The sequence below is a fragment of the Dendronephthya gigantea genome, unplaced genomic scaffold (assembly GCF_004324835.1).
Source record: "Dendronephthya gigantea isolate DGI-Jeju-01 unplaced genomic scaffold, DenGig_1.0 000037F, whole genome shotgun sequence".
NCBI lineage: Eukaryota > Metazoa > Cnidaria > Anthozoa > Malacalcyonacea > Nephtheidae > Dendronephthya > Dendronephthya gigantea.
In genome coordinates this window covers 908,217-926,868 of record NW_021163047.1, presented here as the reverse complement: position 1 = coordinate 926,868, position 18,652 = coordinate 908,217, and the positions used below count along the sequence as shown (strand labels likewise).

At 37.4% G+C, this 18,652-nt stretch overlaps 1 protein-coding gene across 1 annotated transcript; it reads left to right on the top strand.

Annotated features, from left to right (window-relative positions):
* The first annotated feature begins 485 nt into the window (after positions 1–485).
* LOC114526100 (ER membrane protein complex subunit 10-like) lies at positions 486–15,123 on the top strand. The gene is made up of 10 exons (XM_028547601.1): positions 486–491; positions 1,419–1,473; positions 8,410–8,434; positions 9,438–9,531; positions 10,069–10,173; positions 12,244–12,301; positions 12,445–12,509; positions 13,247–13,314; positions 13,609–13,705; positions 14,244–15,123. Exons 1-10 carry the CDS (start codon positions 486–488, stop codon positions 14,349–14,351), a joined length of 681 nt encoding a protein of 226 aa, XP_028403402.1. The 3' UTR covers positions 14,352–15,123.
* The last annotated feature ends 3,529 nt before the right edge of the window (positions 15,124–18,652 follow it).

Here is an 18,652-nt window from a genome sequence, read left to right as displayed (position 1 = left end):
CTGGGGATGTTTCGACTTTGGGCTGTTCTGACAGACTGGTAGTATTAGGAAAATGTTTTTGTATAGAATAAGAATTACAATTTTACAATTTTGTCAACTTCCAAAATGCTAGGTTTAATCACTCGTAGAGTGTGTTATGTTACACATTACCCTAACTCAAGTTTATGGAGGTTCTGTGTTTGCTATTTTTAGAAAAATATGAAGAAATATGCCTTATTTTTTTCATTCACAGTCCTTGTTGCAATATTGTTTGTTTTGTAGTTAATTGCACTTATGGTAACCTGGACTTGAAACTTTACTGTCATTAAGTTACTAGTGGGCCAATGTCAACCCCCTCCCCAAAATTAAGTCAAGATTACACATAGCAATTAAGAAATATATTTCTATGCAGCTGAATCCACCCTAGTAGCAATCTTTATTAAGCAGAGTGATTTCATCTCAGAGTAGTTTTGTCTGGAGAGAAATTGATATAACATTAATACATCATGAGGGTAAACTTGCATGATTGAATGAAACCAGCCTGGACCAGACACACCAATTGCAAGCTTTCGAAAAGCTGTTATTGAAGAGCTGTTATCACATTACATTTTGTCCACCAAACTTTGAATTGTTCATGAAATTGTACAATCTTCAACATTGCAAACAATATTGGAAAGGTTGAAATAGCATGAAAAATCATGTATACACCAAGGTACTCCATATACAGTAGCATAATTTACATCATTTAAAGTAATACTATTATGAAATTAACTTTGCCATCATTAGTAATGAAAATGGTCAGTAAATGACAAAATGCATTCTCTGGGTATACTTCTTTATGCCTGTTAATTAGCAAAAACAAAATCATTGGACTTCTTACCTGCACCGGAGGTTGATCAAAGTATATATAACTCAATTAATTAAAATTACTGTGTTCGATTAGTGAATGCCAACATTGTTTCAAAACATATTAGATATGGCATTTCTAATGAATAAAATCTATAGATGAAATACCTATGATATAACAAGTGTGAACGAAGTTAAAAATCTAGGTTACTGCTATTGCATGTGTTCTTAAGATGTAAAATGTTTGGTGGTTAAATGTTAAAGAATAAAAAAATATATACCATACCTATGGAAAGTTGGCAAATTAGTGTCACTGGTGAAGATGTGTTAATTACATAATTTTTGCAAATCAGTTCTCAGGGCTTTTCATACATAAAACAAATTTATTTGCATGCCAAAATTTTTCAAACCGCGTATATAGGCATATCTTGCAATCAAATAATTTTTCCAATTTAATTCTAATTGGGACTGTTTGCACCAGTGTTTGATAAATAATCCCCAGTTTTAAATTTAGTTCAGTGAAGAATGATCCACATATGAGAGAGATTTGATGTTTATGTAGAATGTTGATTTATTTTATTTTCCTTGTTTAGAGTGATGTTGGCAGAGAAGGTTTAACATTGGTTGTGGAACATGCTGTAGGAACTGGTAAAAAATGACTAGCTTTCTATTAGTTGCATTCATCATAACTTTAAACAGTTTCATCTTATACATGTCAACACATGTAGTGTGATATAATATAATGTATATGACAGATAGTTATGGGCCATTAGCAGAATCCAATTTAGTTAATTTATAAAGAAATAGTAAAAATTGTTGTGGCACAGGTATACCAGTTTATAAATGATCATCAACCTGGGATGCTCTGACCGCTTGCTTCTGCATAGGCAAAGAATTGTCCAATTAGTTATATATTTTAATATGTTCAAAAACCTCAAGAGGTGATTAAGCTTGTTATGACTCACAGTACCAGAGGTATTTCATTTTCATTTCAAGTTACTGCAAATGATCTTTCAAAAAAATAAAAAAATAGCTCAGTGGGTCCTGTTAGTACTACATGCTGTCTACTGCAAACTAAATCTATGTAACTGCGTGTGCATTAATGCAAATTATCATATTGAGTACTAAGAACGTTGGCTGGAGCAAACCTTCGAAGAAAAATCACTTACGTAAATCGTTTGCTCGATCAGCCTTTCGATACAGTCGATGTTTCGATTCTAGAAAGACAACGAGACGAACTAGATAAATTGCGAGAAAGGTTAAACGAAGCACACGATAATTACTATTCAAATCTAGAATCGTTGCAAGAAATCACCGAAGCGTACCGATGGCTAGATATACGTGATCGCGAACATTTTCTATCTCGAACACGAGTTAACGAAAGAATAAAGGCCGTAGAAGAGAGAAGTACACAGAGAAGTTCACAGTCAAGCACGTTATCGCGTTTGTCGGGAAAATCAACATCATCAGTTCGATCAAGAAGAGCAAAAGCCGCCGCGAAAGCAGCTTCATTGCTAGTTGAAATGGACTTTATTGATAAAGAAGCAGAATATAAAAAACAAAAAACATTAAAGGAAATCGCTAAAGCCAAAGCAGAAGAAGAAGCTCTTAAGAAATTTGAAGAAGAATGTGAAAAACGGGACATATCTCGCACTAATGAAATGCAAGCTTTCGATCAATATCGTGGGCAAGGAAAAAGCATAACAACCCAAAAAACCCATCCCCCACAAGAACAGCGTAGATTCGAGGTACTGGGAACAAGAGTGCATACTCATAAGCAAGATTTGATTGGTGATGAAGCTACATCGGACGACGAAGATATTCCTGATGTTTCTGACTACTCGTGGCTAGCTATGCCTAATGAAAATATTCTTCAGTCAGCCATGCCTGATGAAGCAATTCCTCGGCATGTTCCAGCGACGTTCGAATTGAATGCAAACGCTCAAGAATTCGTTTCTACATATACTGTTCCTCCAGTCTTAAAGGGCGAAGAACGTCAAGTCATTCCTGAGAAAGAAACAAATGTTTATGAATCACAATCTAATGATGTGAAACCAGATCAACCTGATAGTGTTGGACCTTTATTAGTTGAATTGGCTAAGCAACAAGTATTGAATTCCTTACCTAAACAACAACCACCAATGTTTTCTGGTAATTATTTTGATTATCCTTATTTCATTAATTCCTTCGAATCCCTCATTGAAAGCAAAGTCGAGGATCCGAAGCAAAGACTTTATTATTTGAATCAGTTCACAAGTGGGGAAGCAAGAGAAGTTATCAAAGGCTTAGTCACATTGAACTCTCCAGAAGCCTACACGAAAGCACGAACTGTTCTGAAAGAAAGATTTGGTCATCCATATCGCGTTGCTTATGCCTACAAAGAAAGGTTATTGAATTGGGCTACCATAAAGGACTCAGGAGATGGTGTTGGTCTATTGAAATTTTCAGATTTTCTTGTACAAGCGGAAGAAGCTATGAAGACACTTAAACACATGGAAGTGTTAAATAGCGAAGATGTCATAAAGAAGATTTGCTCAAAATTACCAAATTTCGCAATTGCAAGATGGTGCCGTCGAGCGAATGAAATCTTAACTGAAAAAGACGCAGTCAAATTCCACGATTTCGTAGAATTTGTGAAAGACGAAGCAACTTTTGCTACAAATCCTGTGTTTTCTCCTTATGCCATTAAAGAAGAAAAGAGAGGTGATAGGAAGAACGAAGGTAAAGAGCAAGACATTCGTAAATGGAAAAGGAATGAACAGTCCAGTAATTTTTCAACCATCGTCAATCCCCTATCGCTTACTGACAAAGAAAGAAGTCCACCTGATGTGCACAAGTGTACTTTGTGTGCAAAGAATCATGTTTTGGAGAATTGTCAGAAGTTTCAAGAAATGAAGTTAAGTGAAAGAATGGATTTCATTCGGAAGAAAGAATTGTGTTTCGGATGCCTTCGTGTTGGTCATGTGTCTAGAAGATGTCTCACTAGAAAGAAGTGTGATGTTTGCCAACTAAAACATCCTACATTGTTACATGATGCAACGAAGAGTGGCAACAAGAAAGAGTGCTCAACGCAAACTTCCTCAGAATTGCCCAATAAGGACCCCAAATCCACTGGTTCTACAATTAACAACTGTGTAAGCGTACGAAATGCTGTGAAATCCAATCAAGATAACAACGAAAGCAGAATCAGTTCAATGATTGTACCAGTTTGGTTGCATCACAAGAAAGATCCCCATCATCAATAATGGTATACGCTTTATCCTGTAGTAATGGGACATTCATTAAAAGTGATACTTCAAAGAACTCGGACTTAATGGTATAGATGTTCATCTAAACTTAAACACAATGCATGGAACGGAAATGAGCAACAAAGAAGATAGCTGGGCTTATCATAGAAGACCTAGGAAAAACCACCCAAATCGAGTTACCGAAATCCGTTTACTGTAGAGATGATATTCCATCAAAAAGAGACGAGATACCTCGACCTGAAATGGCTGAAAGATGGCAGCATTTAGAAAGGCTAACAACACAATTACCACGTTATCAAGAAAACGTGGACATTGGTCTACTGATTGGATCAAATTGTCCAAAGGCGATCAAGCCACAGGAAGTCATACCAGGAAACGAGAACGATCCTTATGCAATTAAAACTCTTCTTGGTTGGGGGTTTATCGGTCCTGTTTCGAAGTTGAATGAAAACGACTTAGACTTTGAAAGTTATCAAATGTCATGTAATCGCATTGTGACCAGGGAGATTGCCTCAGAGAAACAACTAAACATTGTTTTCGCTCCAGAAAAAAATTATCGACCCATCAACGATCAACAAGATGTTCGAACTCGATTTCAACGAGAATATTAACATTTCGCCAACGTATTCCTCAATTGATGACCAGAATTTCCTGCGAAAGGTTTCTGATGGAATCCACCTTAGAGAAGATGGACATTATGAGATCCCACTGCCGTTCAAGAATGATGATATCAAATTACCAAACAACCGAAATTTAGCTGTGACAACAATGAAGTCAAGATTCAAGAATGATACTACGTACAAAGAAGATTACGTCACATTCAAAAGAATGCAGAGCAAGTTCCATCGAATGAAGAAACAACAGAACCAGGAAAATGTTGGTACATCCCACACCACGGGGTTTACCATCCCAAGAAACCTAAGAAGATACGAGTTGTATTTGACTGTTCCTCTCAATACAAAGGAGAATCGCTCAACCAGTATCTACTCCAAGGTCCAGATTTAACGAATAAACTGATTGGAGTATTAACAAGATTTCGCCAAGAAAGTGTTGCTTTCACAACTGATATAGAAGCTATGTTTTATCAAGTAAAGGTCTCGAAAGAGTATCGCGATTTCCTCCGTTTTCTTTGGTGGCCTGGAGACAACCCAGACACAAATCAAGAACCTCAAACGTATCGGATGACAGTGCATCTGTTTGGGGCAGCCTCGTCTCCAGGATGCTCGAACTATGCCCTTAAACGAACTGCTGACGACAATGAACAAGAAATTGGAAAGGATGCAGCGGAATTCTTGAGAAGAAACTTCTACGTCGATGACGGGCTGAAGTCAGTCGCCTCCGTGTCCGAAGCAGTTAACCTGGTGAAGCAAGCCAAAGAGATGTGCAGTCGAGGTGGGTTCAATCTGTGCAAATTCATCAGTAACAAAAGAGAAATTCTTCAGCAAATTCCCGAGTCAGACCGTGCGGATGCAGTGAAGAATCTTGACTTAGCTGTATTACCAATTGAAAGAACACTGGGCGTGCAATGGTGCATAGAAACTGACAACTTTGAATTCAGAATTATTTTACAAGATCGTCCGTTAACAAGAAGAGGAATCTTGGCGACTGTCTGTTCAGTTTACGACCCACTGGGATTCGTGGCACCGATAATTCTTCTTGGAAAAAGAATACTTCAAGATCTCTGTCGTGATCAAATTGATTGGGACGACGATATTCCAGAAGATTTAAAGATAAAATGGATAAAGTGGAGAAACGAGCTGTCCTGCCTTAAAGAATTATCAATTCCTAGATGTTTTAAGCCGATTGATTTTGGAGAAGTTAAGTCTGCCGAACTCCACAACTTTTCTGATGCAAGCAACGTTGGTTATGGTCAATGTTCGTATATTCGCCTTCAGAACGCCGAAGGGAAAATTCATTGTTCGCTAGTTATGGGAAAGGCAAGAGTCTGCCCACTAAAGAGCATATCCATACCTCGTTTGGAATTAACAGCTGCATTGGTTTCTGTAAAGGTCAACGAAACGATGAAGAATGAGCTTGAATATGATATACAAAGCGAAACGTTTTGGACGGATAGTCAAATAGCTCTTGGCTACATTGGTAATGACTCCAAAAGATTCCACGTATTTGTCGCTAATCGCATTTCACAAATCCGTAGTAAGACTACTAAAGGACAGTGGAAATATGTAGAGTCAAGTTCTAACCCAGCAGATGACGGATCCAGAGGAATGACAGCCTCGCAATTATTGAAGAACCCAAGATGGATTACAGGACCCAAGTTTCTGTGGCAACCTGAGGATCAGTGGCTTGAACATACAACGGTTGAAGACATTTCATTAGAAGATCCTGAAGTTAAACAATCTTGTTTCTCCCTAAATGTCAATAGAACGTGGTGCCTTGCACAGGCAATTGAAGTTTTCTCGAGTTGGCAACGTGCAAGATCAGCCGTCGCAGTTTGTCTTACCTACAGGGAAAAGCTGTTGAAGAAAGCCAAGTCAGGCCAATCAACGAGCAAAGAAACTATATCTGATAATTGTCAACCAAAGCTTACAGTTGAAACCCTACGCAAGGCGGACATAGAAATCTACAAGTCAGTTCAAATGATGCATTTTCAAGAAGATATCAAGACGTTGACGATCAGGAAAGAAAGGGATGAAAGGTTTGAGATGCCATCTAAACATTCCGTGAAAAAGACAAGTCAGTTGTATCGTCTTAATCCATTTTGTGATTCTCATGGTGTTTTGCGAGTTGGAGGTCGGATCAAGCATGCTGATATTCCCAACAACGTCAAATTTCCAATCATTCTACCTCGAAAAACTCACGTGACGGAATTGGTAATTCGCTATTATCATGAAAGAGTTGCTCATCAAGGACGTGGTCTAACGTTGAATGAGATACGAAGCAATGGTATCTGGATCATTGGAGGATCATCTGCAGTGGCCTACATGATAAGTAAATGTGTGACATGTCGAAAATTAAGAGGAGCTGCTCAAGAGCAATTGATGGCTGACCTACCAACAGATAGATTTGAACAAGCTGCACCATTCACATATGCCGCTGTTGACTATTGTGGACCTTGGTATATTAAAGATCGTCGTAAAGAGCTGAAAAGATACGTCGCATTGTTCACATGTATGGCTTCTCGAGCAGTACACCTTGAAGTCTCGAATACGATGGACACAGACTCATTTATTCAAGCATTAAGACGTTTCATATGTAGACGAGGTCCCGTTCGTCAACTAAGAAGTGACCGAGGCTCAAATTTTATTGGTGCCCAACGAGAACTACAAGAAGCGTTAAAGGTGATGGATGATAAGAAAATCGGTGCTGAACTGTTGAAGTCAAATTGTGATTGGGTCGAATTTAGAATGAATGTTCCAAAGGCAAGTCATTTTGGTGGGGTTTGGGAGCGCCAAATTAGAACTGTCAGGAATGTCCTAAATGCCCTAATGCGAAGGAACAGCACTTGCTTAGATGATGAATCTTTTCGCACACTGATATGTGAAGTTGAATGTGTTGTGAACTCCAGACCTTTAACTGTCAACACTTTGAACGATCCTGATTCCCTTTCTCCCCTTACGCCGAACCACCTACTGACTATGAAGACGCAAGTTGTTTTACCACCGCCAGGAGTTTTCCAGAACAAAGAATTATATTCAAAGAAGAGATGGAGAAGAATTCAGCATTTTATGAACGAATTTTGGGCAAGATGGAGAAAGGAGTTTCTTCATTCATTACAAAAAAGAACAAAGTGGAACAAGCCTCGCAGAAATCTTAAGATTGGAGACATAGTCCTACTGACAGATGAAAGTGAGATTCGTAATAATTGGAAGCTCGGAAAGATTATCACTACTTATCCTGATGAAACTGGTTTGGTCAGAAGTGTTGAACTTGTTGTTGGTGATACAAGCTTGGATGATAAAGGAAAAAGGCTTAGAGTCCCTTCAATGTTAAAGAGACCAATTCATAAACTTGTGCTTTTGGTAGCCAATGACTAACTTAGAAGAAATCAAAGGATTTCTGTGGGGGGAGTGTAACTGCGTGTGCATTAATGCAAATTATCGTGTTGAGTGCCTAATATATTCATAACGCCTACTGTAAAGCATATAAAAGAGACAACCAATAATCTTAAGACAGACTCTGTAACATACTCGTAAGGGAACTTAAGTAAAGTGAAGTAAGTTAAGCAAATAATTAAAGTGCCAAAGAATCTTACGAGAACTTAATAAAGCGAAGTCAAACAAGTGTATCGTCAAGATTTATTTTTAAACATTCATGGCGCATTACGGTGAACAAGCATCGGCCGCCACAATCTATATATTTCTTTTCTTTATTGCAGGTTCCAAGTTGAACTTTCAGGAAAGGTACATATTCTTTAAAACATTATTGTTGCGTAATTTGCATGTGAAGTGAGTGGGATGTGACTCTAATCAACGTCTCAACATCAGATCACCTGTTACATACAGTAGCGCAATGTGAAACAAACAAAAGCTAAAACTGTTTATATGTTTTTCGCTTTTTTTTCGATCACTTACTTCAGACATGCTTGAAAAACTCTTGACCTGACTGGATAAATTTATAAAATACAAAAGATGTAGTGGTAGATAGTAAAAGATAGTAAAACATATTGTGGGGTTGTAGAGGTCGTTCTCACACAGTCCTAGTACCGACTATCCGGAACGATTTTTAAAAAAGTTCAAAGCGTAAATAGCCTGTCAATAACAGCGAGGACTTCTAGAAGTGGAACGGACTGTAGTTACTGTAACTACGACTGTCGTAAAGACCAGCTTGGTCTTTTCACGCGACACCATATAATTAGGGATGGTTGTGCATCCATTAATACTGAAAAATATCCATGTCATGTAAACGATCACTTGAAATCAAGATGAAGTCGGAGACAAATCAACCGTAATCAAACATTGCCGTTTTCACACTAGAGACGCATAATGCATCTTCTCTGGTTATTCGTCTTCAGTATAAAGACGGACAAACAGACGCATAATACGTCCAGACGATTAATGTTCAGTTTTTCGTCTCAGAGACGCATAACCAACGATAGTTCGTCTAGACGGATAATGCCTCTGCCCGTGTAAAGACGGCACATAGACGAATAATTCTGGAAAATGAGACAGTGATAAAATAAACCAGAAATTTTAATATAATCTATTCGCGCGTGTTTCCATCGACGTATTCGTCTCATTAGTTGTCCCGTCTTTACACTACATAAAAAAATATCAGACGCTATCAGACGCATTATGCGTCTCTTGCGTGAAAACGGCCATCGTGTGGTTTAATTATTTCCTTATAATTCTTGTCACTACATTCTGTAATGTATTCTCTAAATATTCGCATCAATTTTTTTTTTAGAGGAGAAATTATAATCAAAAGCCTGAAGGGGATCTCCGGATCTTACAATGACTATAACATCTTATCATCAGAGGAGTTTAAAAATTCAATCAAGGTTCGAACATTTAATATATTAATTTAACCTTGTCATCAATCTGCGCATTAGTTTACACAATCATCTTTTCACGCTGGGAATATCGGGGAATATCTTAAGATAAGAAAACCCAAATGGTTTGTCCGCTATACCTGGTGATTCATTTACGAAAGATGGTCAAACACTGTTTTATGTTGAAGAAAAATATATAGTGAAAAACCTTTGGCCATTTTTAGCGAAAAATTTGAAATCATGTTCACACTTTATTTACATAAAATCTCTCTGTGGAACATACCCTTAAAAACTGAAGAATCGGGAAATAAATTGTATCTATCAACTTTTATCAAAGCTTTGCATGAGTTTAAGATTGTGTAATGTGCTAAAGATTGCTTTAGTGCCTTTAAATATACAGCATGTCATTTTGAAGTTAGACTTTTTAGACGAAAAAAGCTTAAGAATTTATTATTGTGTTTTACTAATCGACGCCAGTATCACATCACATTATACTCTTCGTTTTTTACACCCAGTGATAATACAAACTTTTCTAATGTTTTCCAGGATGCTTCATATCAAGGCAATTTTTATCACATCCGAATTGCAGTGGAACCATTAGAAACTGAAGAATCTGGAAATAAATTGTATATATCAACTTTTATCAAAGCTGTAAGTTTAATAATGTTTTAAAGATTGCATTAAGAGTCTTAATTTCGTGTGGAATGATGTACACACTTCAAATTCAAGCCATGAACAGTTGATGGAAAAATGAGTCAACTATAGTATCGGTCCTCCGGCAGGAATCGAACCTATACGCTTTTGCGATGCCGGTGCAATGCTCTTGCCACTGTCTTGCCACTTGTGTGTATACGTCCATCGACTGTTCCTGGCTTAAATTTGAAGTGTGTATAATTCCACTCGAAATTAAGACCCTTTAAACCTTTAGAATTTACCTACATCGAGTGAAGTGCCAAAAATCAAAACCGATTTACCCTCACCTATTGAAGGGGGTGTATTTTTGTTTTCACAAATGTTAGAGTTTATTTTATCGCTATGACTTATTACAAGTTTCTCGCCATGCTACATCTACACGTCATCACGACACGCGCCCCCTATTTTTAATCATATATAATTAAAATTATTAACAACTAACTAATCATACTATTAATGTCACCCCTTCATTTTAATTCAAGGATACATTCAGTTCAATCACTTAATTTCCTCTTACTCTTACTCTTACTCTTACACATGCTGAATGTATCGACTGCAGCTTATCTTCCAGGTCTAAACTCTTCAACATTTCAATTCTACTTCAAAGTTTTCTTCGAGTTTTTAACATCACTGCGTAAGTCTATATAAAGAAATTGAACTTTTTTTCACGCACAAATTGTCGATCAATCTTTTGACCCATGCCAAAATTTACACTGCTTTAGACAGATCGAATTTTTGCAACAAGTGATGGATGAAATCGAATTCTTTTGGAATTATGGTAACTTTCTTATCTCTCATCGTTCGACTTTCTGACTTAGATTTCTGCTGGGTTTTGGACAGTGGGGACGCATTTCCACTCGATTTGTGCCTGTCGTTGATCTTTTTCACCCGATTCGATAGGAAATTACCTGCAGCTACCCTGTCCGTTTGCAGGCAAACCGCAACGGTTGAATCGCTCCACGCAAAAAACACTTACCTGACTAATAAACCTTTCTACCATTGTCAATGAGGTTACAGACGATATGACAGCTCACCAATTTTAACCTTTGAGTGAATGAATCTCGTTTTGCTAGTGTTGATTTTGACATTCAGAAACCGTTGGGACATAAACTGCAGCATGCACTATACAGCCCCGTTTACACTACACTCAATTTATTGGCACGGCACGGCTAAAATAGGTACCCGTGCTCAATTTTAATAGTGTTCAGGCTACCAAAACAAAGGATGAAATGGGCACGGGTACTCATTTTAGCTGTGCCGTGCCGATAAATCGAGTGTAGTGTAAACGGGGCTTAAATCTCAGAATGCTCGCATCGGCAAATCGATGAATTTGGACCTCCTTAGTTACAATTCTGTCTCGATGGAAACTTCTTGGAAAGGTCAAATAGGTTGGTAATCCATCTATAACCACTGCTACCTCTGATTTCTTAAATCCTTGGGCAAGTCAGCATCCCATCCATGCTTGCGATCGCAGATATCACGGGTGATCACTTTCGCTATTAGTGGATACACTGGCTAAACCCAAAGGATCGTACATTCCCACCATTGTTTGAAGAATTGTGCGTTTGTTCATCTCAACTTTATGTTTGGTAACGATATGGACAATGTGCCATTTTTCCTGTCCCATTCTAACCCCAACAGTTTTGTCTCTGTAGGTCTACTCCGGAAATTTTTTGGCATAAGTTGGCTCCCCATCTCTCTCGTTGTCGTCCTCTATCTCTACCACATTATAATGTCATTTATGCGACACGAAACATCCCTCACTAAGAACCTGTTTAACTTGTTTCTTGAGTACCCCAGTCTCTTCTACCGTCGCTCCAATATTTATGTCGTCCGCGTCAGTTCCTTTGTCTAACTCGTCAACATATCTGGGTACTCTGAAGATGAACGTTTAAGGTTCCACCAAGTAGAAGTATTTACGTCGGAGGCATATATGTAGGCGTTTATATATTATAAACCATGCAGTCTTTAAAGTTTGTCTTCCAAACCACTTTACCGTCTCTTATATTCTCGTTTGACTATTTTTAGTGTTCATTGCTGAAGTCGAATTTCTCGGATATAATTAAATTAAATGTTGACCATACAGGTTTGTGAATATTGCGATCAATTTTCATATTTATTCTGTGAGAATCGTAGAAACTTTTATTTTTTACGTTTACAAAACTTATGAGTCTACAATCGAAAACCGATATGATAATTATTCCAACTGTTATATTTTAAATGTTTCAGGTCAAATTTTTGCCGTCAGCTTGTCAACAACGACTGCTGACTGTAGTGGAATTAACGATGAAGAGGTACAGTAAACATATACATTCCATATGTATGCATATAAGGAAATTCCTTAGATTGTAAAAACCTGGGTATACATATAGGAGTATACATCTATAAATCTTTTTACGGTTTCCCAGTCTCTCTATATATATCGGGTTTGTTATCGCTATATCAGTGATAATTAAAGATCACAGTTAAAAAAAGCTACTAACACAAAAGGAATTGGAACACTATATAACAATTAGACAACGAGTCCGAGTTGTCTATGAGCGAATAGTCAACGAAGGCGAAGCCTGAGTTGACTATCCGCTCATAGGCAACGAAGGCGAGTTGTCTAATTGTTTTAGTATACACCCTGTACCTAGATATATTAATTTCGAGGAAATAATCGATACACCGCAAAATTGCACCGAAAAATAATTTAATTAATTCAATTTTATACGGTCGTGCGAGCGAATTTTTCCCAAACGTGCACTATCACGAATAGACGATGGTTGAGTAGCCAATCAGAATGTAGGATTTGTAATAGACAATGGTCGGGTGTATACTAAATACATATAGCTCTCTTGACGCAGCGCCTCAAGCCTGAAATTAGCTTGTGTAGTGAAACGTGAATACACAGCACATGTCGTGTAAATCCGATTTTTGCTCTTCTAACGTATTTAGAGGAATACGTATCTAGGGGAACACTTTTCGTAATACGCCGTATGCATTAAGATAGTTTGTTATTATTTATTAATACCATTATTTTTTATGTTAGATTGACTTACCTGACAGAGATCAGTTTAATACAACGGTGCTATTGTCACATATTACACCAGGACCTGTGTACGTATTTATTATTTTTCCCCCTCCTAAAATTTCAATTTAATCCAGTATGACAATTTGAGGTCAGTGCATATGAGATGTTCTGGTTTACTGCGTCATATATTTTCAGATCGTCGTCACTCATTGATGGCCTGTAGGGAGTGTATTTGTGTAGGGGATGTACTATAACCATTAAGAAACGCTTAATCGTGGATGGCGAACATACACACTAATATACCAGTCTAAATAATTATTACAACTAAATCGGTCAATCTGAACGAGTTGGTCTAAATTTATCTTTGTTTTCAAATTTAGTCCAGAAACTCAAACTTATATCAAGAAGTTGGAGGATGAGAGACGTGAGAAAGAAAGAGGGAAAGGAAAAGACAACAGGTCTTTCTTTGCGAAATATGTGAGTAGCAGCTACTTTTCTATATAATTTTATACATTTGGTAACATAAGTATTTCTAGGAAATCAGCGATATCTAACTCATAGAAGTGATTATTAGTAGAATGATAGCTATTTTCTTACTTTCTTATATCAAGGAGTTTGTTTTTTAGCCGTCTCCACCTTACCATCCCACGGGTTTAAGATCTCTAATACGTATCTTCCACTAAAATACTGATCAAACTATATTTTTAAAAGAGATCAGATTGATTCTTAAAAGATTTGCGCTGTAATATTTAACTAATATCCTTATAGAAATATATATCGGAAACAGCAAACTAGCTCTTGTCTTCATCGCTTCTTCATACTGTTTTAACATTCATCCACGACAATTTCTGTTCTTTTGGAAATTGTCTTAAGAATTTATTATTATAAATCGACGCCAGAATCACGTCACATTATACTGTACTCTTCCTTTTTTACACCCAGTAATAATTTAAACAAACCTTAGTATTAATTTTAATTTACCATCTTATTGATTCAAAAATTGATGTTATTACAGTGGATGTATATAGTTCCTCTGGTGATCTTTCTTCTGCTGTCGGGTCAAGAACAACCAGGTGCTGGAGGTGCGGGTGGAGGATCAGGCGGGGGATCTGCTGCTAACTAACTCACATTACTGCGGTGGAAGAAATCCAAGAAATAAAAACAAGGACATTATATGCTTCGGTAGCAGAGGATTTTGGAGGGAAAATTAAAGACCTTTTCCATGGTGACATCAAACGTGGAAAGCCTGGTGTTACTAGAAGTTTGATTGGCTGCAGAAAACTAACGAGCCAAACAAACTTCGTTTAACATCAAGCTTTTCGTTGAGTATGCGCTGTAATTCTTTCACTGTTCGCAATGATGGACAAGAAAACACCGTTTTAAGACGTGGTTCTAACTCTTAATCACGATGTCGTGTAATATTGTGATTATAATGTGAACTGGGCCTTCCGTTTACATGTTAAATAAGACATTCTGAGCTGTGATATATCACTGGATGTCACGTAGAATAACAGTGAGCAAGGCACTACATTCATTTCTTTAGAAATTCATTTTTTTGTTGTCAATGAACACCAAAATGTTACCATAGCAGGTGTGCTGATCATTCACCTTGTGGAATCGGAAATCACGCGGTCGGAGAAGCAAATAGTACAAGGAATTTCCATCGAAAATTTCTGAACATTCCGATGGAAATTTCCATTTGCTTTTCCGACCGAAATCTCCGATTCCCGAATGTGAATGGTAAGTTGCTCCCTCTACTCTTCTAGTTTATTAAACTATAGGACATTTTAAACAATCGTGAAGACCTCTCCTGATAAATCATGTTTGAAAAGCTTGTAAGAAAAACTTCAATAAAATTTTTTAGTGCAACGTGAACGCACCTCATGCAGGCGGCGTTGCAAAAATGATGGTCACAAATCCTAGGAAACTTGGCAGAAGTAGAGTTCAAAGCAATGCCTGAACCATGCCCTGGCTCCCAGTTTCAATACAGTTTTATTTATCAGGGGCCGGTTGTATGAAAGCCGAATAGCGCTATCCACCGGATAGTGGTTTTTTCAATTGCTTCAAAATCGCCCGTTGTTTGCTATAACTTTGATTAAATCTTAGTATTCCTAAATCGAGTATCCTCTTTAATAATTGCTGGCTCGGAAAACGAAATTTTATCGCTTTTCAAGCATTTTTAGAAGGGTTGAAAAAATCACTATCCGGTGGATAGCGCTATCCAGCTTTCATACAACCGGCCCCAGGCCTTAAAATTTCAACAAGGATTGATTTCAAAGTCATGAGGTGCCTCAGTCGACAAAACCGAGTTATCATGCATGTCATGCGCTAGGATTCATTTGCCCAGTGCATTACAATTGACTGAAAAGGAAAGGCATTTCTGCATAGAAATAATAAAATTACTTGATATTTTCAAGTGTCATTCAATCGACATGAAGAAATATAATTTTTGCCGCCTGCATTGGTAGGTATAATGTCTTTATGGTAGCTATAGTGTCTGTATGGTAGCTATATAGTGTCTGTATGTTAGCAATATTGTCTGTATGGTAGCTATAGTGTCTGTATTGTGGCTATATAGCGTCTGTATGGCAGCAATATTGTCTGTATGGTAGCTATAGTGTCTGTATTGTGGCTATATAGTGTCTGTATGGTAGCAATTTGTCTGTATGGTAGCTATATAGTGTCTGTATGGTAGCAATAGTGTCTGTATGGTAGCTATAGTGTCTGTATGGTAGCAATAGTGTCTGTATGGTAGCAATAGTGTCTGTATGGTAGCTATAGATGTCAGTATGGATCCCACAGAATGTAGTCACGGAAGATCGTCAAGTGGAGGAGGGAAATACAGGGTTTCCCAAAAAAAGTACCTATTTTTAATTCAACATAACTTGTAAGCGAACTGAAGAATTGCAATCAAATAATCCATATTAGGTGGAGTAATGTCTAACTTAAAGTTTGATATATTACATATGAAGTTTGAACGAGTAGTGTCTGAGATATTCGCGTTTAAAGTCGCAGCAACGTTTTGAAACTTGTCAAAAATCAGGAAAAAATGGCCTATTAAACTTGTTTCAACAATACCGGTTCGTAACATGGTGTCTTGTAACTTATTTTTTATTTTTTTTTTTAAATCGTTTTTTACTTGTTCTTATTCATCTGCAAATTCATGCCCACCAGCAGCAACGCACTTTCTTGCCCGTGTCAGCATGCCATCAAAAGACCTTTGAATCATGTGGGCGTCCAAATTGCGACATGACCGAAGAATCGCCTCGCGAAGTTCTCCCAAGTTTTCTCCCAGAGGTTGTTGGTCATGAGGTTGTTAGTCTGCTGCTTTAAATAGCCCCAGAGGAAGAAATCACACACCGTCAGGTCAGGGGAGCGTGGAGGCCATGGCCAATCGCCGCGTTTACTCATGAGTCAGGAAATTGCCCCTGTAGATACCGGATTGTTGCGTTTAACAAGCAATTTTTTGCTGATTTTTGACACATTTCAAAACGTTACCGTGTCTTTAAACGCGAATATCTCGGAAATTACTCGCTCAAACTTCATGCAATATATCAAACTTCAAGTTAGACATTACTCAACTACACATGGATTATTTGATTGTAATTCTTTAGTTCGTTTATAAGTTATGTTGAATTAAAAATAGGTAATTTTTTTTGGGACACCCGGTATTTGAATATTCACTTTAACAGATCCATTACGAATGGCTAAGACATGTAAAAACAATAATTTTTAGTGCTGAGCCATTCGTAATGGAACTTACAATACTCCTAAAGCCGGTTTTCCACTAGCGATATTTTTCGCGCGAAGCGACATTTTACTTTTGTTTCAGAGCTTTCAACTGCAACCATCTGGAACAAATTGCTCAAATACAAAGGAATATAGTCGCTTCGCGCGAAAAATATCGCTAGTGGAAAACCGGCATAAGTTGCTTTTTAACGCAACTTGTGTGGCTATTTGAATAACAAGACGCATTTTCAAATCAATAATAAGACGCATTTTCAAATCCTCTGGCGTTAAAGTGCTATTCGCATTCTCGACTTATGCAATTACAGTGACTGCTTTTTTAAACACCCTGAATGTATATCTAATTCAAAAAGCTATCAATTTGGCTATGTCAATTGGAAATTGGACTGATTTTTAATCTTATTTAGACCTAAAACCAATTCATTGAATCTACTAGGATGCTCTATGCAGTCAATTTGTCCAGCGAGGACTAAATTCGACTCAGTTGAGGCACCCAGGCAAATTCTTCTTGCAACATGCAATGCAATTGTACTTTTAAGATCAAAATAGAAGAGGATTCAAATAGGTAAAGTGTAAAAAGCGTCCAGGGACTGTAATGAACGCAGAAGTTTCGTATAGTCTGCAAAATTTACATCTCTCAAAAGTAGAATCGTGTATTGTATGCAAGTTAAATCAAAAGTTTCACCGTGTAACAGGGCGTATGGGAAATAGCGGCCTCATATGCATAATCTTGTTTACTGCTTGACAAAAACGAATCGTGAATTAATTCTTTTGAAACTTTTCTTAAGCATGCAAATTACTCAAGTTCTCGTCCTGTTAAAAACAATAGCATACATTCCTTGTTCTCTTCGACCAATCAGAGCCAGAGAATTTGATGACGCGAGCAGGGAAATTTGTAGAGTTGAGTTGGGCGTAGTTTGATCAAGATTCAAGAAAGCCATTCTTGAACGTATCTTTGTCAGGGCAAGATGTTTTATTTCGCCTAATATTTGAAGAAAAATCTACGAGCACACAAGAAGCGAACGTTTCATGATCAACTAACAAGTCGTCTTATCTTGTTAGCGCTGTTTATGGCTATGTTTTTACAGGTATTTATTTTTTAAATGCACTTCGCTACGGATCAACGCGCGTTGTCCAAATTGAAGGACAAATCGCTACTATATTGATCGATTTTATTCGCCTTTTAGGGCCAAATCATTACGTATTGGGCTAGTTTCCCCATTATAAAAGCTTTCTGTAACTTATTATTGTATTTCGTATTGTTTTAGAACAAGAATCATGAGAAAAAACGCAAAATTTTGAAGAAGTGTGAACACGTGTCCAGGTTAGTTCAGGCCAAATTGAGTTCAGAAAAAAAATCCTCAGTTAGCATGCAGGCATGTTAGCACATACGTTTGAGAATGTTTTTTATTAATAGCTTGTAAATGGAACTATAAGTCATGAGTGCGGGAGTCTCAGCTTTAGACAAGAAGTTTTGTCTATAATTCGCCTATTAGACGGTTTTACAGACGTTTACTAGTAATAAAACACGCAGAGCATAATTATAGAGTGAGGCGTGTAATTCAGTTAGTATTTAAAGGATTTCGCCCAAGGTGTTTCGACAAAGCGAATGTACGCTAGAGGCTGGTACAAAAGTAATACAGATCTTTGCATTGACATTGATCTGGTCATTAGAAT

Coding starts and splice junctions, on each gene's coding strand:
- LOC114526100 (XM_028547601.1), top strand. Junction 8,435..9,437: donor AAGTTGAACTTTCAGGAAAG/GTACATATTCTT, acceptor TTTTTTTTTTAG/AGGAGAAATTATAATCAAAA. Junction 13,315..13,608: donor CATATTACACCAGGACCTGT/GTACGTATTTAT, acceptor TTTCAAATTTAG/TCCAGAAACTCAAACTTATA.